Source organism: Bidens hawaiensis, unplaced genomic scaffold (assembly GCF_021521415.1).
Source record: "Bidens hawaiensis isolate Kalapana, Puna unplaced genomic scaffold, B.hawaiensis_p1.1 tig00023054_1, whole genome shotgun sequence".
In the NCBI taxonomy this organism is placed as follows: Eukaryota; Viridiplantae; Streptophyta; class Magnoliopsida; order Asterales; family Asteraceae; genus Bidens; species Bidens hawaiensis.
This window is the reverse complement of record NW_027493607.1, coordinates 296318-319263: the sequence shown is the minus strand read 5'-3', so window position 1 is coordinate 319263 and position 22946 is coordinate 296318. Positions and strand designations below refer to the sequence as shown.

At 33.2% G+C, this 22946-nt stretch overlaps 2 protein-coding genes, 1 long non-coding RNA gene and 1 pseudogene across 4 annotated transcripts; 1 reads left to right on the top strand and 3 right to left on the bottom strand.

Moving 5' to 3' along the window:
• The first annotated feature begins 554 nt into the window (after positions 1 to 554).
• LOC143566829 (2-oxoisovalerate dehydrogenase subunit alpha 1, mitochondrial-like) lies at positions 555 to 8183 on the top strand (annotated as a pseudogene).
• Positions 8184 to 9588: 1405 nt separating this feature from the next.
• On the bottom strand, positions 9589 to 12827 carry LOC143566843 (chaperone protein dnaJ 10-like; the record flags this gene model as incomplete). Its single annotated transcript, XM_077053427.1, has 6 exons — positions 9589 to 9908; positions 10093 to 10236; positions 10818 to 10898; positions 10986 to 11164; positions 12016 to 12174; positions 12704 to 12827. Coding segments are annotated over 6 exons (780 nt in total), but the record flags the coding sequence as incomplete, so codon positions are not given.
• A 13-nt stretch (positions 12828 to 12840) lies between these two features.
• On the bottom strand, positions 12841 to 14761 carry LOC143566828 (uncharacterized). The gene is made up of 3 exons (XR_013141298.1): positions 14605 to 14761; positions 14083 to 14318; positions 12841 to 13066 (listed from the first exon to the last, which is right to left on the bottom strand). It is a non-coding gene; the product is annotated as an uncharacterized LOC143566828 (long non-coding RNA).
• Positions 14762 to 17319: 2558 nt separating this feature from the next.
• On the bottom strand, positions 17320 to 21876 carry LOC143566826 (ras-related protein RABC1). 2 transcript variants are annotated; one of them, XM_077053414.1, is made up of 6 exons: positions 21720 to 21876; positions 19249 to 19317; positions 19079 to 19144; positions 18872 to 18993; positions 18120 to 18248; positions 17320 to 17424 (listed from the first exon to the last, which is right to left on the bottom strand). In XM_077053414.1, the coding sequence occupies exons 1-6, from the start codon at positions 21856 to 21858 to the stop codon at positions 17320 to 17322; spliced, it is 630 nt and encodes a 209-aa protein (XP_076909529.1). In that variant the 5' UTR covers positions 21859 to 21876. The 2 variants fall into 2 exon arrangements, with proteins under 2 accessions (XP_076909529.1, XP_076909528.1); XM_077053413.1 differs by having other exon boundaries at positions 17331 to 17407.
• Between the last annotated feature and the right edge of the window lie 1070 nt (positions 21877 to 22946).

The window sequence follows — 22946 nt, the reverse complement described above, 5'->3', positions numbered from 1 at the left end:
ATCCTTACAAGTGCAAAGTAAATGTGAAATTATATTGCTATGATAAATAAATATATCAGAAAAATAGAAATTCTATTGTTCTGGTAAATAAATATATTTTGTTATAAAACATTTTCAATAGTAACTCTATCTTTATCTTTATAATTACACTTAAAAACATTACATTCGCTCTCATTTTCAGTTAAATAATACATTTTTATACTTTTATTATTGCATTTTCTCTCTCTTTCATGTATAGCCACTTTAAAAAAAAATAAAAAGTTATATATGATGAAAAATGTTTCTTCAAGTTTCCTTATGAACAAAAGTTTCTCTATTTTTTTAACTCACAACCACTTACAACTAATCTATAGTATATAGAGAATATACTCATAATAATATGGATAACATGTTGTGAACGCTCTAACTACATTTCTACACATGTGAATACAAAATATATTTTGATATATTAGAATCATCATTTCTTTTAATATTTAATATTTATAAAAGTGTATATTGCATTACATTAATAAATAGCAGAAGATATTCACATCACACCACAACTCAAGTCACTCTCTCTCTCTCTCTTTAGAAAATGAGCATGCTATGGTTAACAAGATCAAGAACAAATGGTGGTAACTTTGTCAAGAAAATAATATGCACTAGCCTAGCATTAAACTCTTATCAAGCAACTACTGCTTCTTCATTTTCATATCTTCCTAGTAATATATCAAGTAATGATAAAAGGGCAACTTTCGCATTCCGTTATTCGTATTCATGCAGCTCAACATCTGCTGCCTTTCGCCGTTACACCTCCACGAAAGCTGAGAAACAGATCTTATCTGTTGACGATGACGACGTTGGTGGTGCTGCTTTTGAAAAAAACCGGGTAAATATATCAATGCTTAATATTAATCGTATTGTTATGATCATGCACTCGTACTACACGTTAAAAATATTTTGAAATTAATTAGTATGAGTTAAGATATGATTAAAATTACGTGTAAATTACTGACTAATGTGTCAAGTATCTCAAAGTTACTATATCATTTAATATGTTAGTGTTTTATTATTATTATTATTATTAATACAAATGGGTAAAATAAAGGGAACGGGAAAAATGAGTTTAGACTCACAGAATTATTGCATATAGTCGAAGCACCAGTTACTTATTTAGCAGGTATAGATACATGTGGCTACATACGTATACGACATGTCATTACAAATTTTGTAAGAAAAGAAACCTTTGATGAGGCTTTGGCATTGTTCTCTTCCATAAAACTAGAGGTGCACAAACTGGGTTTTTTGTATTTAGGTTTATCGTACTTCTTAAATTTAGAGAGCCATGTTATTTCACTATGTCCAGACTATGTTGTCTTAATCGGGTCCACATTGCTTCGGAGTTTGGCATTAGGCATTCTCCCAGAAAACCATACCGTCGGCAGCCACTTGCAGTCGTTGTGCCGCCACAAGAGCAAAACTTTTGGTGTAACACACAGTGGGAAGAAAACCCGAATGAGCTTGGGATTCGAACTGGAAACCTTGCACAATACCTAACTCAAACCATTCATTGTCATAATCTACCAAAAGTGATACAAGTAGAAATCGAACTTGGATCTTCACTGTAGAACCCAAACATCCTACCACTAAGCCACAATAACAATGTTGGATGTCTAAAAGTATCTCAAATAAGTACTATATTTAATATGTTATGTTTTATTATTATTATTATTATTAATACAAATGGGTAAAATAAAAGAAGCCATTGCCTATTCAAACACCCTTTTTACTATTCATACACCCTTTTTACATAGAATTTCTCTTGTGCACAAACTCTCTCTAAAATCCCTGTGGATATATGAATAGCAGCACCCTAAAAAAACGGGAAAAATAATTGTAGACTCACAAAATTGTTACACGTGGTTGGATGGAACACCAGTTCCTTATTTAGTAGGTATAGATAATTTTGGTATTATTGTTTCTTCCACAAAACTTTTAAAGGCATTTCATGTTCATCATTTAACACGTTATATTGTTAGGAACACAACAAAACCAAGACAAATACATGTTACATATGGTCTTATCTTGTTGTAGCTATGTGACAATGAGTCAGTGACCATGTGATAAATAAAAGTGCCTGAATTTTCACTAAAAAGTAAATACTAATAATGACATTGAACAATCATATAAATATTATGTACCTTCCACACCCCACTTATTCGTACATAAAGATATTATTATGTACCATAAAGATGTTATTATTAGGATAATAACTAATAATAATTGTTGTTGTTGGACCAGGCTACGGGTTTTCCAGGCGGCGAGATCGTGTATACAACTCAGATGAAGTTTCTGCCCGGTTCGTCGGAGAAAAGGGTGCAATGTTATCGAGTACTTGATGAGGATGGTTACTTGATGTCTGCTAACATGTCGGAACTAGTAATGATCGATATTTCTATTAACCGAGTACTTGTTTGATCACTTGAGTTAACTGTGAAAATCCGTAAAAATCCTATTTAAGAATGAAAAAAGTTTTTTCTTATGTAATATATATTATTAATCTTTCGAAATGATTTTTTTTTTTTTTAAAAAAAACCTAAACTATTTTTTACACAATCCGTAACAAAATGTTACTATTTTGTAATTATATGTAACAAAATGTCACTAGTAACATTGGTTTCAATTTTCTTTTAATTTTTTTGTTATTAGGAAGATAATAACATATATTGTATATGAGAAAAAAAAATAATATTGTCACACATGGTTTTTCTTTTCTTTTCTTATTTTTTTTTAATAATAAATCTACTCTATGAAAACCACACCTCTCCGGGTTAGAAAATCCTAACTGAGAGGAAAACAAAAATAAATTACATACTAAGAAGCAGATATCTAAGCCACTCTACCTAACTTAACTTAAACTTACAATTACGTGAAGAAAATAAAAAAAAAGATATCAAAACTATTGAATCGAAAAGAGTGTATTGTAACTCTACTAGCTAACAAATAATAGTCTCGTTCCGAGCTCTCCAGATTATCCACCAAGTAGTAAACACGATCGTCTAAACCGTTTCTTTTTTTCTTTCACCTAGTAGAATCCAACCAATCTAAAATATTTTTTCGAACCTTTGTACAAAGGGAACTTGATGCAGCAGTATAACGATAACGAAGATCGAATCACATTGATTCTAAGAATACTCGTGATGAACTTCCAAAACCCCCAAATCCCACCTAAAGGTCAAGGAAAATTGAAGTGAAGAATATTTATTATCAAAATTCAAGTCTGCATTTTCCAATTACATAAGAAACATATAAATAGACCTTCTAATACGAAATGGGCCCAAAAAAGGCCATGGGCCAAACACAAACCCAAAAAGAAAAACGTAAAAACCAATAAAAAACATAAAAAGGCCCATAACTTTATTTAGGATGCGTTTTTGGGCTTCGGACAGGGGCCAAACCACTATAGGCTGTTTGCCACAATGTGCTCTTCGTCTCAAGCTTCGATTTGACTGGTAATGGGATTGAAACGGAGCTTCTTGGGCCAAGTTATGCCCATTTTCGTGGGCCACCTTTGGAAGCACAATCATGGACCTCCAAATATAACATGACACGTTCTTCAATACTTGGGTCTCCATCAGAACTCCACTTCTCACCAACGACTAATCGAATTTTAAATATTTACGGGTTTTCTTAACTCGAAAGAATATTCATCCTATATATATATATATATATATATATATATATATATATAATATTTTCCCTACATATTGTTGATTCCTTTGTTGTACCAATGACTAGGTGAGTAAAGAAGTTGCACTAAAAGTGTATAGTGGCATGGTAACACTTAAATACTACGGATAAATTCTTTTATGAAGCACAAAGGCAAGGAAGATTATTATTCTATTTAACCTCATTTGGTGAGGAAGCTATCAATTTTGGAACAGCTGCAGCACTTAGCTCTGAGGACATAGTATTGGCTCAGGTTTGACTAAACTTCTAATATTCACGTTGAAGATATAGATGTTTTAAATGGGTACGTATTTAGGAGTAGACTAATTTGTCGTTAGAAAAAATATAATTTTTTGAAAATAAAAACATTCTACTAAAATACTGGCATGATCTTTTAGGCCCCCCGTAGTGGGACATTTTGGAGGAGAAAACGCACCCAAGACGACGGGAACACCGCCCTCCCTAGCGTTTTGGGAGTGTTTCGAGTCCAAAAATGTCTCCCAGCGCTATGGAGAAACGTTGAAGGTGCATGAAGGTGGGGCCATCATATTTTTCCAGCCAATAAGGAAGAAGGTGGTGGGCCATCATATTTCAAATCTAAGTTTTGGCATATGACAAAAATGGCCCTTCACTTATTTTAATATTAATTTAAACATACACAATTTTAACTTTTAAGTTTTACTATTAGTATTACTAAACCCTCTACTTGATTTATAAAGGAATTATAAAATATATTTATTATCGGTATTTGCATATGAATCCACGCTAAAATGTATGATGTTTGGAACCGGTTGACGCATAATTATTGTGTCTTTAAAAATTAAGAGATAATGTTGATACATATATAGTTTTTTTTAATAGCATTACTAGTTTGAAAACATTAAAACGTGATAAGGTGTCATATTCCGCCATTTGCGATGACAGAATACCTAGTTTCCATCACTAACGCATTCATATACCTAGTATCCAGAAGTTTTTTTCCCCTAAATTTACTAATCCAAAAAAGAAATCGAAGTAGGCTAATGGGCTTATATATTTCATCACTAAAAATTAGCTAGTTTAAATTCGCGGAGACGGAGTACCTAGTTTTCATCCCTAAAAATTAGCTTATATATATCATTATTTGTTAAGGACTATGGGCCTATTTATTTCAGCTCGGCTGAGGTATTTAAATTCTTGGAGACGACCCTGATTATTATTATTATTATTATTAAATTTCATCCATTACTCACGTGTCACTCAAGTAGGAATGAGCTAGCATACAAACATTCACTTTAGAAAGTAAAATTATATCATTTATATAAATCATGCACATTTGTTTTATACTTCTATATATTATAAATTGCAGTATAGAGAGCCAGGAATATTGTTATGGCGTGGATTCACAATACAAGACTTTGCAAACCAATGCTTCGGCAACAATAAAGGCCATGGCAAAGGCAGAAAAATGCCAATTCATTATGGGTCAAAGAAACTCAATTTTATTACCCTCTCATCACCCTTAGCGTATGTTACCCTAAAATATTAAGAGTATAAATGAGCTGAGCTGAGCTTGAACTTGACTAGGCTCGAGCTCGGTACGTGAGTCATCTTTTAAATCACGGGTTCGGGTCATTTTATTATATTATTAATTAATTTATATACGTTTTTAATTATTTTTATATATTTTGAGAAAAAAACCTTAAAGGAGCCAAAGCTCGGCTCTAGCTTGGTTGTCAGTGTGAAATTAATACATAGAATTCCAAAAAAGGCAAAATCTAAAAAATACAGAAGGCTCTTTAAGGCTTGACAAGCCCAAACGAGCTTCCCATACAAGGCTCGATAACTAAAATTTTTAAATGATTTTCAGGGACAACCTGCTCGACTCAACTCATTTGCACCCCTAATCTTAATTACTTATGCTTTTATTTCAACTTTTGAACACTCTCATAAAACATCTTTTTTTTTAATCTTTACATCTTTTAGCACACAGCTCCCACAAGCAGTTGGTATGGCGTATTCGCTAAAAATGGATAAGAAGGATTCATGCGTAGTTGCATTTTTCGGAGACGGTAGTGCGAGTGAGGCAGTAGAAATATTTGTTTTCCATTCGTTCTTTAATTAGAACTCAGCTAGTTGCTTTAAACCCGCATGCTGCAACGAGAACTTGGTCAATAAGAGTTCGTATGTACTGATTCGTACCATGTTAAAAACTTGTGGGGTTTTTTTGTGTAACTTAATGAAACTTAAGGGTTATCAAATTAAAAGGTTAAATATATGAGGTTAATTATGTAACTAACTGACACTTGTGGGGTAAAATGTATAATTATTTTTACACATATTTCAAAACTATGATTTTATTATACAGTGACGATGTTTTTTGACGACTGTCGGTGTTATTTTCTTATGAAGGGTGATTTTCATGCTGCTTTGAATTTTGCCGCGGTTATGGATGCTCCGGTTGTGTTCATATGTCGCAACAACGGATGGGCTATTAGTACTCCTGTAACCGAACAATTTCGAAGTAATTGTTCCGATAATATTACTTTTAGTGAAGCTTTTGGTGTGTCACAATGTCACTATCCGGTTCTCATTGAAATGGCTTGCATATGCGCAGGCGATGGGATTGTCGTGAAAGGCCAAAGCTATGGAACTCCAAGTATTAGGGTAGATGGCAACGACGCTCTCGCGGTTTATAATGTTGTTCGTAGTGCTCGTGAAATAGCCATTAGCGAACAACGACCAATACTTATCGAGGTTGGTATATATTAGATCATCTCTTTTCAAACTCTCAAAAAGACCCGTAAACATACTCAGAGTCAGCTAATAAATCACATTTTTTATTCGTACTTTTATTATGATATAACTGCAAACAACTATTTTTACATTTATTTTTTTTAAATCAAAATTTTAATACCCAATCAAATATTTTTTTAAACCAAATCAAATGATTATTTATAAAAAAATTAAAAAAAATTAAGTCACTTGTTATAAACAAATACTTTACCTTCAAAATAATTTATATGAATTAAAGTATTATGTAAAGTTATATAAACTAGTGTTCTTATAATCATATTTGATTCAATTTATTAATTTTAGGCAGAATTACAAATTTTGTCATTTAAACATATGCAATTTATGAATCAGATCGTTTAAAAAGTTTATCTGCAGGCGTTGTTCTTTACATGACATGTTTGTTTGATTTTCGTCCTTTTAACTAACTACCATCCAAAAACCCCGTTACGTCTTGGCATGTGAGGCATTTAAGTCTTTTTACTCAAACTATTTAAGTATTTATAATTAAAATACAAATTAAATATATTATTAGAAAAGGAAACTAAATAAAATATGTTAAACAAAAACCCCGCTAAGTCTTGGCATGTTTGGATTTAACTGAGCTTTTGGATGACAATTAGTGTAAAGGACAAAAAGCGAATGTATTTTGTCATATAAATGATACCGCCCGCACACAACATTTGTAATTTTGTCTTAATTTTACTTTGTTAAGTGAAAGTCTTAATACTGATTTGTTTTATCTTTTACGTACATATTGTGATGGTGAAACACAAGGCCATGACATATAGAGTAAGTCACCATTCTACATCAGATGATTCCACCAAGTATCGATCGGTGAATGAAATCGAACATTGGAAAACAATGCATTCTCCTATAACAAGATTAAGAAAATGGGGCGAGAGAAAAGGTTGGTGGAGCGATATAGAAGAACTCGAGCTTCATGATGAAGCGAAGAAACAGGTAAATTGATCATAATCATTTTTAGAAGAGTAAATTGCGGTTTTCATCCTTGTGGTTTGTCCAAATCTACGGCTTTAGTTCAATAGTTTCAAATTTGCGATTTTCGTCCCTGCGGTTTCATTTCACCTACAATTAAACACGAATTCATTAACCCTGTTAAGTCTGGTCGTTAAACCCATCAGCGTACCCTTCACGTGAGGGGCGGTTTTGTCATTCTTCCCCCAAATACACCCCAGCCCCCTCACGTGAGGGGGCTTGCGAATTACGACCGGGGGTTATTTAGTGAGAAAAAGGACAAAAATGGTATGAGGGGCACATTGATGGGTTTAACGACCAGACTTAACCGGGTTAATAAATTCGGGTTTAATTGGAGATGTAATGAAACCACAGGGACGAAAATCGCAAATTTGAAAATTTAAACTATTGGACTAAAATCGCATATTTGGACAAACCACGGGACGAAAACTGCAGTTCACTCTTTTTAGAAACAGTGACTCGATTCAATGTGTCCATATTCATATAACCAAAAGTTAGTATTGTGAGACAGTTGACCGAGAGTACTAGCGTTTGCAGGTTAAACACGCAATCGATGAAGCCGAAAGAAGGATATGCCACCACTTAGAGACATGTTCACAGATGTATATGATGAATTACCTTCAAATTTAGTAGAGCAAGAAACAATGCTTAGAGAAACAATACAAAGACATCCACAAGACTTCCCTAAGGACATACCAATGTGAAATCTTATAATGGAGTAAACTGTAGTTTTCGTCCACATAGTTTGTTCAAATATGTGGTTTTAGTTCAATAATTTTAAATTTGTGATTTTCGTTATGTGGTTTCATTTCACTTGCAATTAAACCCGAATTCATTAACCTCGTTAAGTCTGGTCGTTAAACCCATCAACGTGCCCCTCACGTGAGCTGCAGTTTTGTCATTTTTCTCCCCAAATAAACCCCACACCTAATTCACAAGCCCCCTCATGTGAGGGGTTGGGTGTATTTAGGGGAAAAATGACAAAACTGCCCCTCACGTGAAGGGCACATTGATGGGTTTAACGACCAGACTTAACGGGATTAGTGAATTCGGGTTTAATTGTAAGTGAAATGAAACCACAAGGATGAAAATCGCAAATTTAAAACTATTGGACTAAAACCACATATTTGGACAAACCAAAAGGACGAAAACCGCAGTTCACTCCTTATAATGTTTATAAATTTGTTATTTTAATTTAAATAAGTACTAGCCAGATTTGATGCTACCTTTCTTATCTTTAATGTGGAAGCATTTAGATGTGAAATAAGTGAATTCATTTATGCTTAAGTTCATGCGAAAAATCATCAGAACTGAGATGTTATCTTATTGTATGCATAAATATATTAATCCTATCACACAATCTCTCCTTTTTTACGGTAAAATACCTCTCTGATATATTGTGTTATGCTCTTCATTAAATCGACACAACACACGCGGGGAGAAAATAGACAAAACTGCACCTCACATGAAGGCACGCTGATGAGTTTAACGACTAGACTTAACGAGGTTAATGAATTCGGGTTTAATTGCAAGTGAAATGAAACCACATAGACGAAAATAGCAAATTTGAAACTATTGGACGAAACTCGTAGATTTGAACAAACCACATAAACGAAAACCGCAGTTTACACTTTGTATTATTATCTTCTGGTTTCTTGCTCTATTTGTATTTGACAGTTAAAAGTAAATAGTTGGCTAATGTTCATTAAAATGTTTATTCTTTTTAACAACTTACATTATTACCTTTAAAACAACTTAATATTAACATAATGTTATTTAAAATTATGTTTTTTTATTCCAACTAATTTTTTAAAATTTTATTTTTATAAATACTCTTATGTTACATAATATCTAATTGTGTTAAAAAATTTAAAACAATACATGGACAAACTACCACTGCTAAACTAATATGTAAGTGTTATATGGGATTTAACTAGTCTACTAATTAAATAACACATCTATTCGCATAAAACAATACATAATATCGTTAGACTGGATGTTAAATTTAAGCAGAGGTGTGAGAATCGTATAAACACTTGTACATAGTGCTGGTCCGATATAATGTGGTTAAATAACCATTGTATGTATCACAAATAAAACAATATATCTGTATTTATGTGTATCTTTAAACCGTATTAAACGAAATCAATATATCTGTATTTATGTATCACAAGATCACTATGTTAACAAAAAAGTATAAATCAACAACTTCATATGTTCATTTATATATAACTGTTTTGTATAAGTAACATTCCACAAAAATTAACACACAATATTCATTCACATCAACCGAATTCGCCTCTACATCCCGGATATTTGCAACACCTTAATTTCATTCACTTGCTGCTCTTGTAAACAATCTCGTCATCATCGTCATCATCCACATCATACGACGGGTTACACAAGCATCTAAATAACCTACCAATTCCCTGTTATATACATGCAATCATAAGTATCCAATACTATGCAAGTATAACTTTTAACATAAACCATATACTTTATAAAATATAATGTTTACATCAAGAAAGACAGAAGGTAAGCAGACAAGAAGCTGCGCTGCAAGCCATTAGATATGATTATGTTCAACTTTTAAAGATTATGAAAAGAGCAAACCTGTGTGATAAACGGGGCTCGATAACTGAGTGTTCTTGGTGAATCTTCATCATCGTCACTACTATCGTCACTGCTTGTATCGTCGTGAATATCGGAAGCAACTTTCTTCTTTGATGTTCCAACACTTTGAGATTGTTTTTCTCTCTAAAACCAATAAACATCACCATCAAATCAAAGTTGTAAAAACATATTTATTACTAGACCTGTAAACAAACCGAACGTTCAGTGAACTGCTCGTGAACTGTTTGGTGGGAAGTTCGTTTATTTAATAAACGAACGAACTTGAACAAAAAGTTTGTGTTCGTTTAATTAAACGAACGGACATGAATACATGTTTCGTGTTTTATTTATGTTCATTTATGTTCGTTTACATATTAATAGCAAATAATTAAACATTATCTAGAAGAGTTATCTACTTAATAGTATTATATTTGTTCATTTGTGTTCATTTATGTCTGTTTGTGTTCATTTACATTTGTTCATATATGTTCATTTGTGTTTGTTTATCTTTGTTCAGTTATGTTCGTGAACTGCTCGTTCATATTTTAGACAAACGAACATGAACATGTTCCTTTTTTAATAAACGAACACGAACACAAAATACGTGTTCGATTAAGTGTTCATGTTCATTTAAAGTTAAATGAACAAACACGAACATGCCCTTGTTCATGCTCGCTTGGTTCGTTTACAGACCTGTTTATTACAACATCAAAACTCAATCCCACCTGAAATATTTTTCCTAACAGTTTTAGAGCAACCGCACGAGCTTTAAGTTCTTCCTTCTTCACATTATTATCATGAAGAACCTACCAAAAACAAAACAAAACAAAACAAAACTCAAATCTTCAATGATCTTACCTTAACAGCAAAAAACATTATATACTTTCACTTACCATTTGACAAACATGCAAAAGTGTAACTTCAATGTCAACAACATTAAGTTTCCAGAGTGAGCTCATGAGTGTATCCTTGCTCGATTTTAGATGTGATTCAACGTCGTTTATGGGCCCGCTTCCGTCTTTCTTAAACTGGCGGCTCGCTTCTTCTTGAAGTTGCAGCAACTGAAAAGCCCCTAGAACCATTTCTCACCAAAATAAGTTAGTATAGTAACTTGATAATCAACATATGTACTTACTAACCATTTTTTTTGGTTAGTATTTATAATTTATAAATATATAACCAACTTTGTTCAAACTTTCTATAACTATATAACACCCTAAGTTCCAAAAAGAATTTTAGACATATTATAATGCGAAAAATACGGTCCCAACTTTTTTATTTCAGATGTTTTTTTGAACTGACATCAATCACTACATATAAAAACACGCATCTACTTGTAGATGAGGGCGGAAACTGCGGTTTTTGTCCAAGTCTGCGGTTTTAGTCTAATAGTTTCAAATTTGCGATTTCTGTCCATGTGGTTTCATTTCACCTGCAATTAAACCCGAATTCATTAACCATGTTAAGTCTGGTTGTTAAACCCATCAGCATGCCCTTCATGTGATGGGCAATTTTGTCCTTTTTTCCCCCAAATACACCCCATCCCCTCATGTGAGGGGGGCTTGCAATTTGCAAATGGGGTTTATTTGGGGAGAAAAAAGACAAAAATGTCCCTCACGTGAGGGGCACGCTAATAGGTTTAACGACCAGACTTAACGGGGTTAATGAATTCGGGTTTAATTGCAAGTGATAGGGACAAAAATCGCAAAATTGAAACTATTGGACTAAAACCATAAATTTAGATAAACCCATAGGGACGAAAACCGCAGTTTACTCTTATACATATAACCCAATAATAATAATAATAATAATAATAACAATAATAATAATAGTAATAATTATTTTTTTAAAAATTTAGAAACTAAAAATTTGTTGGTTAACTTTTTATTTTATTTGAGTTTTTTATATATTTATTCTAGTTACCCTTTGCTGCAGTAATTTGTGATTTCCAAAAATGCCCTTTATTCCAAACCCACTCGGCCATAAATGGTACCCCAAGGTAAACTGCTTTCTTTCCGAGCTCTTGTGCAGCTTGTCTTTCGTACATGTATCCGATAGTATGCAAGATATTTGCTCCAAAAGCTGTTACAATAGTAGTTTAAAAGGGGTCATAATAACAATAATAATAATAATAATAATAATAATAACAACAATGGAGGTAGGCCTGTAAACGAACCGAATGAACACGAACACTTAATCGAACACATATTTTGTGTTCATGTTCGTTTATTTAAAAAATGAACATGTTCTTGTTCGTTTATGTTTGATTGTTTTAACTCTAAACGAACAGTTCACGAACATAAACGAACATATATGAATTAATGTAAATGAAAACAAAGAAAAACATAAATGAAAACACTTAAATGAATATATAAAACCATTAAGTTAATGAGTCATCTAGATAATATTTAATTATTTTCTGTTAACATGTAAAAAAACGAGCATTAACAAACATAAATAAACGAACGTTCACGAACAAACGAAACATGTGTTCATGTTCATTCGTTTAATTAAACGAACAAAATTTTTGTGTTCATGTTTGTTTGCTTATTAAATAAACAAATATAAACGAACTTGTTCACGAACAGGCCTAAATGGAGGCATCCACAACCTGCATGCGAAAGTCGTTCTGCCTCTGATTCGGCTCGGTGCAAAAACCCTTCTTTATCGCCTCGAACATATTGTTGAACAAAGTTTTTTAACATTCTAGCCAATTTTTCTTCTCTTTCTCTTTGTATAGTCTACAATTTAAAATATTTTAAAAAAATAGTTAAATAAAAAAATCATCATTCAAATTCATAACATATTATTATTACTTGCCTTGAGTTTTTCATGTAATATTTCAGGGGTATCATTTTCACCAACTAACTCTGCAGAAGCCATTGTTGCAACTGCTAAGTGACCTATGTAGTCTTCAAATAACTCACTTCCAAAAAGAAAAGCGAAAACCGCAGTCGAATCCAGCATTGTTTCCCTGCGAAATGATGGATAATGTAAGAATATTAATATATGTTTTATGCATATGATGTTTGTGACATATAACTAGGGGTGTTAATCGGTCGAGTTATTGTTCAACCAGAACAAGACCCATATTTTCAGCTAAAACCAAACCGAAAACCAAAACTTCGGTTTTTGGATTTTTTGAAACAGCTCGATTTCGGTTTTTTGGTTTTAATTTTGGTTTCGGTTCGGTTTTGGTTTTTTCGGTCTTTGCCATTTTAGCTTGAAATTTTTAGGCCGGAAAAAAAGTTCGGCAACAAATAATGAATTTAGGTATAAACAATTTTGTTAATTGTAAAATAATAGACTATTATACATTTGACCAAAAATATTTGAGTTACATATTTATTAAATTCTTATAAAGTACTTAACATAAAATATAAAAAAACAAAATATTAGGAATTCGGTTCGGTTTGGTTTTTACAAAACATAAAACCAAATCGCCGGTTTTTGTTTCGGTTCGGTTTTTTCAGTTTTTCGGTTTCGGATCGGTTTTTTTCGGTTTCTTACACACCCCTAGACTGTAACCGAACACGGCCCATTTAACTCATTTATCTACATGTGTCAAACGAGTTGGCAGGTTGACGAATAATAATCAAATTGTGAAAATATTAATCGGGTTGTATAAAATGGGTTAAACGGGTTAGTGGGTCGACCCATTTAAACGCACAAATACTCGTTTAATTAAACAGGCCAACCCGAACGCAACCCGTGTAACCCATTTATCTAAAACATATCAAACGAGTTGGTTAATTTGGAAAATAATAATCAAGCTGCAAACGTGTTAATCAGGTTGGTGAGTTGTAAAGAGATGCTTAAACGGGTCACAAACGGGTTATTGGGCCGACCTGTTAAAATGAAGTAACGAACCCATGAAAATGTTAGCCAAATTGTGAACTACCCGTTTAACTAAACGGGTCGACCCAAACTCGACCGTTTTATTAAACGGGCTATTTTTTTATTATTATTTAATATAAAGCCCATACTTACTTTGATATGGATCCCTTTCCATTCCTATCATATGCATCTCTCTTCAGTGGATCACTTAAAACTTGATAAGCTTCACCAAGCACCTACTTATAAACGATAACCGTAATTATATTAAACAAACCACAGTAGTTAAATCCATTAAAAAAATATATATAAACATCACTCGAAACACTTGCCTGAAATCTCTCAGCCGCTTGCGGATCATTTGGATTTTTATCAGGATGAACTTGTCGCGCCTGTTTCACAAAGCGGGTCAAAATATACGGGTCAAAAATGACACAAAAGTGTGTTCAAATTTCAACATCATACTAACTTCAAATAATCAAAAACTGAAATAAAATGATGGGATTTAATCATTTAATGATTTAAATCACTCGAAACATTTAACTGAATAATTTTAAACGATTACAGTAAAGTGACAGGTTTTTAAAACAGACAACAAGCTGCGCTGCAACCCCTTTTGGATTAGCAAAATCGATCATACTGAAAACAAGATTTAGGATTTTGATACTAAAAACATACCTTGAGATAGTAAGCTTTCCGGATTTCGTCATCGGATACATGTGGACTAACACCAAGAATATCATAATACTCAGTTTCTTTCACCATCACAATAATCTTGATAATAATAATAATATCCACACACTACACAAACTAACACCCGAAAAACCCGATCCCGAATTCCAGGATCAGAATGCACAGAATAGAATGTGTGAAAAGTTAAGAAAGAAAGAGAGAGTGAGAGATCATGATTCATAGAGGAATGAATAAAGAAAGATGGAAAGTTAAAGAGTGTATTATTATTATTTTTATTATTATTAGTTTTTTTTTAATAATTTGTGAAAGCTTTTTCGCGGGAAAAAAACAGTATTATAACGGTTGATGTGTGGTGCTAATGATGTCTTGTGAGTTTGCAACTACTTTTTGAAAATATGCCCATTACTTGCTTTTGCAAAAGGTGGGTTTGTGTTTGGTTGTACTTGTAGGTTATGGACCACAAGACCAGTGTTTTCAGGGTTAGATCGGACCGATCGGTCAGATTAGGACCCAGGCATTCGAAGGGTTTAACTGTATGGGCCTGGTACAGACAAACTTTAACTTCTTTGAAAGTTACGAGTCTGAAAGTTACAAGTCGCAAACACTAATAAAAAGTTTGGTATTCCGTTTCAATGCTCGGTTCGAAAGAAATGTGTAATCATATTTCTTGTAAATGTTTATAAAATATATATTTTAAATAACATATCTTATATTTCTCAATCATATTTTTATTAAAGTTTAAAGAATGAGTTATGGTGCAAGAATATTATTTACCAAGTTAAAGAAAACCATGGAGTATTATTTAATAGGAGAAAGATGAGAAATCAAAATCTAGACTTCTGATGAAGTCGACACATGGCATCGAATGTTTAGTTAAGAGAGACGCGAGAAAACTAACTTTTAGGTGGCCTACAAAGCTGATCTGTGTTCTTTATTATTATTTTTATTAGATACAGAAGATGAGTATATGTAAAGTAAATAGCTTGTCTTTCTTATTTTTTAATTTTTTAATTTTTAATATTTTCATGCTTTGATTTCTTCAAGAAACCAATGTAGTTCTTCTATCTTTTAAATATAAGTAAAATGACGACATAACTATAGTAAATTTTTTTATTTAATAATATTATATAAATATATTTAAATTAACTAAGACGTTATTCAGTTCTTGAGTTCAGTCTGACTAGTAAACAGTATATCTGTTTGTTGAATATAAGTACGGTTATTAAACATGTTGCGAACCGGACCATTCAAGAAGTGACACTTTGTTTCATGGGTTGGCCTCACTCATATAATCAAAGTATTATTAAAACACATTATAACAAAATACAGTTTCTATATAATTTTAGCACATTATTATTTTAACATGGCCATGAATAACTTTTTTTATTATGTTTTTAAACTAAAAAATGATCCGTTTCGACCCATTTGTCATGAATGAACTATGAGCGGGCCTGTTTGGTTCAGTTCGTTATTTATCTCAAACGAGACAACTAGAAAGATTATAGGCAAACGGAAACAAATTAAACGGTTTGTATACTTTAATTCATATGTAGTATAATTTTAATGCATACAATGTCCTAGCTTGTTTTTATACAAATATATAATTAATGTAATAAACAGGATTTAGTATAACAAAAACAATCTTGAGAAACCAATCAATACTATTCGTTTTGCTTACTAGTTACTATATTACACTCGTTGCATCCAAAACGTGTTGATGGTATTTGAGGTAATGCATTCCACATGAACCGAACATCTATTTTGTCTAGGTATATTGGTTTTTATCAGTCTCAACTATCTCCTTTTGGTCGTTATCGGTCCCAACTAACAAATAGGCTGCTGGCGGTCCCAACTTTTACTGCATATGTTCCCAACAGTCCGCGACTAACGGAATCCTAATACCATTAGTTGCAGATCGTCGGAAAAACGTTTTTGCTCGCAAAAGTCACATTTTTTTCCAGAAAACACCACCCGAACACCGCCACCACCACCAATTGACTCACCACCAACCAAACACCACCACTTGAGCACCACCAACTGTTTCTGACGATGGTTCTAGGGTTCCGGCGACCTCAATAATTGGGGCTTTTACTAGAAAAAAGTTCTTAAAGGTGCGACACAAAGTTACAAAGACGTTTGGGACAAAGTGTTGAGTTTTCCGGAAAAAAAAAGTGAGTTTTCCGGCAACTAACGACGTTGGGATTCTATTAGTCGCAGACCATTGGGAACGTATACATTAAAAGTTGGGACCGTCAACAGCCAGTTCGTTAGTTGGGACCGATAACGACCAAAATGCGATAATTTGGACTACTAAAAACCAATATACCTTTTATCTACAATCGATAGTAAGATTTGCCTAAAGTATTACAACTTTAGTCTTTAAGTGAAAATAGTATACTGGTTGTCAACCAAATAACCAAAACCGAAACAAAAAACCGGTTTATAGTTAACTTTTAGGCTAAAGAAAACGCCCAAATGATATGTTCGATTAACCTACAAAATTGTAGTTTCGGTTTAATCAACGAACACCCCTAAACTATATAAGAGCTCAATATAAGATTAACAAATATTAATAACAAAAGAAGCAATGCATTTAAGATGAAATTTACAGCTTTCTTTATGAACAATGTGTAGACAATTTTGAAGATTAAAAATATATAAATGACCAAACAATAAATATTATATAAAAACATATCACCTTTAGCAACAGGCACTGGTTGATGCATCTGCAACTGGCTTCTGTCTAAATATGTTTCTTTTAACAGCAGTTGATCCTTCATCAGTAAGACTAGGTGTATCCAAAGTCTGCATATTAACATTTACAAAATATTATCTTAACAAAACTGTTACTAAGAAGTTGGGTATATTGGTTTTAAATATACCCAACGGTCACATTTTGGTCGTTACCAGTCCCAACTAACGAAATGGTCCTATCTTTTATCTTTTTTTCTACCAACGAAATCCTAACGCCGTTAGTTTTTTATGACGTGGCGTGCCAGTCTGTCAAAACTCGCTTATGTGGCATATACATGGCGTGCTTATATGGCAATCATTACACCGCTGCCACCACCACCACCGCAGCATTGCACCACCACCTGCCACCACAACGACCAAAAGAGACAGACAGATATACACTTGCATATTTTGGTCGTGGTAGCAGGTGGTGGTAAGATGTTGCAATGGTGGTGGTTGCCATCATGGCAGTGGCGGTCTTGCGGTGGTGACAGTGGCAGCCTTGGTGGTGGCGGTGGTGCAATCTGCCACATAAGCACGCCACACATATTCCACATAAGCAAGTTTGTGACACGCAAGCATACCACATCATCAAAAACTAACGACATTAGGATTTCGTTAGTTAGGGTTCATTGGTAGAAAAAAATGATAAAAGGTGGGACCGTCACCAAGCATTTCGTTAGTTGGGACCGGCAACGACCAAATGTTGATAATTGGGATTATTAAAAACCAATATACCAAAAAACTATAATCCATTAAACATATACCTTTAAAACAAGTTCTTCAAAACACTGCTCCACATTAACCCGAGTTTTCGCGCTACATTCGATAAACAGACATCCGTATTCCCTTGCAAACTCGATTCCTTCCTTCTTCGTGACAACCCTTTCGTTTTCCTGCATAATTAATATTACACGAAAGTTAAAATACAAAGGGAGACAAAAATGACACGTGTGAGAATGATTTTTGGCCTAAAAAAGACCTTAAAAAAAATTCAAGAAAAATAATTAAAAAAATCATAACTCAAAATATAAATAGAAAACGAAAAAAGTAAAAAAAAACTAAAACATTTCCCACGTCTTTCTCGTTTAAAAAAAACACACAGTGACGAAAATAAGCAAAAAACAAAATGATAAATTAAAAAAAGACACAATAGATCGAAAATATAACACAATGTCAATGTTGAGTAATATAACGCAATATCAAAGAAAAAAGACAATCAATGACGAAAACAAACAAAAACACAATGATAAATAAATAGACACGATGATCATTTAGCCTTAACATTATGTCTTTTTTTTTGGACGAGGATGACAAGGAAAACATTTTAGTTTTTTCAACTTTTTTTTTTGTTTTTTTATTTATATTTTGAGTTATGATTTGTTAATTAATTTATTATTATTTTTTTAGAGGTTTTTGTGTGGCCACAAATCATTCTAATCTCCCTTTGTAGAATAACTTGACCCTACACGTTAAAGTTAACAAATATATAATCGATCCCTGTTTTTATTATATTTACCTTATCGACTTTATTGCCAACAAGCATCTTGATACAATCTTGATTTGTCGAGTGCATATCAATTTCTTTCGCCCATACGTCTGATAAATTAGTGAACGTTTCTCTTCGTGTTACGTCATAAACTGTTTAAATTTACCACATGAGGCAGTTAGTGAATATTATTTAACTAAAAGATACGATTTTTATAACTTAAATGGATTCATGTACCCATTATAACTCCTTGAGCTCCTCTGTAGTATGAACTAGTTAAAGTTCTGAATCTTTCTTGTCCAGCTACAAAATAATATTTGTCACATAAGTTTTACTAGATAATATAATATATTTAAATGGCTTTTAATTAAATAAAAAAAAGATAATTAGAAAATGAAAATAGTTACCAGTGTCCCAAATAGCAAGCTTCAACTTTTTTCCATTAATTGTGACATATTTCACCTTAAAATCCACACCTGTAATAATGGTGAATAGTGATTAAACTTAAATGTTAACTAGTAAGGGCGTTACCGAGCCCGAGCTCGACTCGTTTTGACATACAAGAGCTCAAGCTCGGTTCGTTTTGAACTCATTTTCGAAAGTTCGAACTCGTGTCATGAGTTGATTTTTCAAGCTCGGACTCGGCTTGTTTATTTTTTATTAATTAATTTCATTCGTTTTTAATTAATTCTATATATTTTGAGAAAAACTTTAAACGAGCCTAAGATCAACTTGAGCTCGTGTAGTGCCTTAAACAGCTCAGCTCGGCTGTACAGTGTTAATTAATACATAGAAGTCCAAAAGGGGTAAACTTTAAATATACACAAGGCTCGTGTTCAGGTTCAATAACAAAATAAGCTATATTTAAACCTAGAGCTTCTCAAAAACGCTAGGCTGGTTTTGAGCATTTGAAAGGCTCGGCTCGTTTATCCCCTAATGTTAAGTATTTCAATGTTATGCAGGGGGTGTTAACGAACTGAGCCAAGCAGAGCCCAAGCTCGACTAGGCTCGAAGTCGGCTCGTTTTGACTTACAAGAGCTCGTGCTTGATTTGTTTCGAGCTCATTTTCTAAAACTCAAGCTCGATTCGTGAGTCGCGTTTTCAAGCTTGGACTTGGCTTGGGACTGGTTCGTTTATTATTTATTACTTACTTTATACACATTTTTAATTAAACTTATATCTTTTCAGAAAAACCTTAAGCGGGCCTAAGCTCGGCTCAAGCTCGTGTAGTACATTAAACGAGCCAAAGCTCATCTATGCACTGTGAAATTAACATATAGAAGTCCATAAGAGGTAAACTTTAAAATACTCTACGTTCTAGGCTCGGGCTCAACAACTAAACAAGCTATATTTTAGGCTCGGGCTCGTCTCAAAATCGAAAAAGCTTAGCTTTTTATCAAGCCGATCTCGAGCATTCGGACGGCTTGACTCGTTTGCACCCCTAATTTTAAGTAGGCGTGTAAACAAGCTGAACTTGCCGAGCCCGAGCTCGGTTCATTGCAAGCTCATTTTCTAATGCTCGGGTTTGGATCTTTAATTATGTATTAACTAATTTGTATACTTTTTTAACTAATAATTTTATATATTTTGAAAAAAAAAACATTAAACGAGCCTAAGCTTAGCTGTGCAGTGTGAAATTGATACATAGATATCCAAAAGAGATCAAATTCAAATATACACAAGACTCTTTAAGGCCCAACAAGCCTAAGTGAGCTTCCTATACAAGGCTCATGCTTGATAGCTAAACAAGCTTTATTTAAGGCCCGGGCTTAATTCCAGCTCAAAAAACTTGACTTGAGCTCGAAAAAGCTCGGCTTGTTTTGAGCATTTTGTCAAGCTGATCTCGAGCATTCGAGTCGCTAGGCTCGTTTTTATCGGCTTCAAATTATATACTATCAAATAAAATGCCATTGAAATTGAAAATTGTTTAATTAACTGTACATAATTTGAGAAAACCCTTAAACGAGCCTTAGCTCGGCTCAAGCTCGTATAGTACTTTAAACGAGCCATAGCTAGACTATGCAGTATGAAATTAAAATTACTACTACATAGAAGTCTAAAAGAGCTATAATTTAAAAATATATAAGGCTCATTAAACCCAAACGAGCTTCCCATACAAGGCTCGGACTCGGGCTCGTAATAAACAAGCTTTATTTGAGACTCGAGCAGTCGAGCTCGAAAAAGTTCAGCTTGTTTCGAGCTTTTTATCAAATCATATAATATCAAAATATAAAGCAATTTATTAACTAATACGATTTTTAACTAATGTTATACATTTATAGAAAAAATTTAAGCTATCCTAAGCTCGGCTGAAGCTCGGTTGTGCAGTGTGAAATTAATTAACATAAGTCCTAAAGATGTAAAACATAAAAATACACAAGTCTCGTTAAGACTGAACATCTTCCTATAAAAGGCTCGAGCTCAGACTCATTAGCTAAGCCAGCTTTATTCCAGGCCCGGGCTTAAAAAAGCTAGCCTCGTTTCAAACTATTAATCGATTATATCAAATAAAATGCAGTTGAAATAATAATAATAATAATAATAATAACAATTTGATGTGTTAAGTATTTCAGCTTTAAATTATATAATATCAGATAATAATAATAATAATAATAATAATAATAAAATGAAACGAGCCAAATCTCGGCTGTACAGTGTGAAATAAATATATAGACATCCGAAAAAAGGTTTAATTTATAAATACATAAGAGGTCGGGCTCATTAACTAAACAAGCCTTATTTGAGACTCGGACTCAGCTCAAGCTCACGGCTTGGCTCGTTTGCACCATAATGTTAACTATTTATAAGCTTCAATTATATAATATCAAATAATAATAATAATAATAATAATAATAATAATATGTTACTGTTTACCTACCAATAGTAGGTGAAAGTTCTTCAATGGCGTTATTAGAAGTAAAACTTAATAACAGAGAGCTTTTACCCACTCCTGAATCCCCAATCAACAACAGCTTGAATAAATAATCAAAATCAGATGAACCCGAAGATTGATCCATTATTATTATTACTATTATTATTATCAATCACGAACCCTAATTGATCACGTAATGTTACACAAATCATAAATTAAACGCATAAATGTGTGAATTGAACGGAAAATTAATGCGTTTGAAACCAATTTTCCGATCTGGATCGGTAACAGAAAGATAATAATAAGCTTAAGATACAAGCAAAAATTAAACAACAAAAAAGAAAGTTATTATTTTTTTTTCTTTCTTTTCACAAATTAATAATTGTGTTTAAAGCCACTTTAAACAAGTAACGACCAGTTTAACTTTGGTTTGGTTCGTTTATTTTTTATTAATTAATTTTTTTATATGTTTTCATGTATAATTTATATATGTTGAGAAAAATCTTAAATGAGGATAAGCTTGACTAAAGCTCGTGCAAATTTAGCATTGTTCACGAGTCGATTCAGGGTGGTTTTGAACTCGAGCTCGAAAATAAGTGAGATGGCTCAGCTAGGCTTGAGCTCGATTTTGAAGTTAAATGGGCCTAATATCGAGCCAACGAACGAGCTATGTCCCTAGCCGAGCCATGGTTTATTTTGGCTCGGTTACAAAAATGAGCCAACTTAGCTCAGGCTGTTTCAAATCAAGTTTTTTTAGCTAGTTTTATCGAGCGAGCCACGGGCCCGAGCTTCAAGTCGTGAGTTTTTTCAATAATCCTATATGTGATATATTAAACAAGCTTAAGCTCGCCTTGATCTCGTCTGCACAATGTGAAATTAATACATAGAAGTCTAGAATAGGTAAAACTTGAAAACACACAAGCCTCGACAAAACCTAAACGAGTTTTGCATACAAGGCTCGAGCTCAGGCTCGATAGCTAAACGAGCTTTGTTTGAGGCTCGGGCTAAGAAAAGCTCGGCTCTCTTCGAGCTCGAGAAGCTCACTATCAGCCAGGGCCGGCCTAGGGGTGTGGCCGGGTAGTTGACGGCCACAGGCCCGACACCCCGCTAGGCCCGAAATTTATTTTTTTTTAAATTTATATGTATTTTTATGAAAAAAAAAATTATGTATAATCAATGTTTCAACATAATTTCATAACCACTGGTTTGGTCTAGTGGCAAAGAGGTATGACA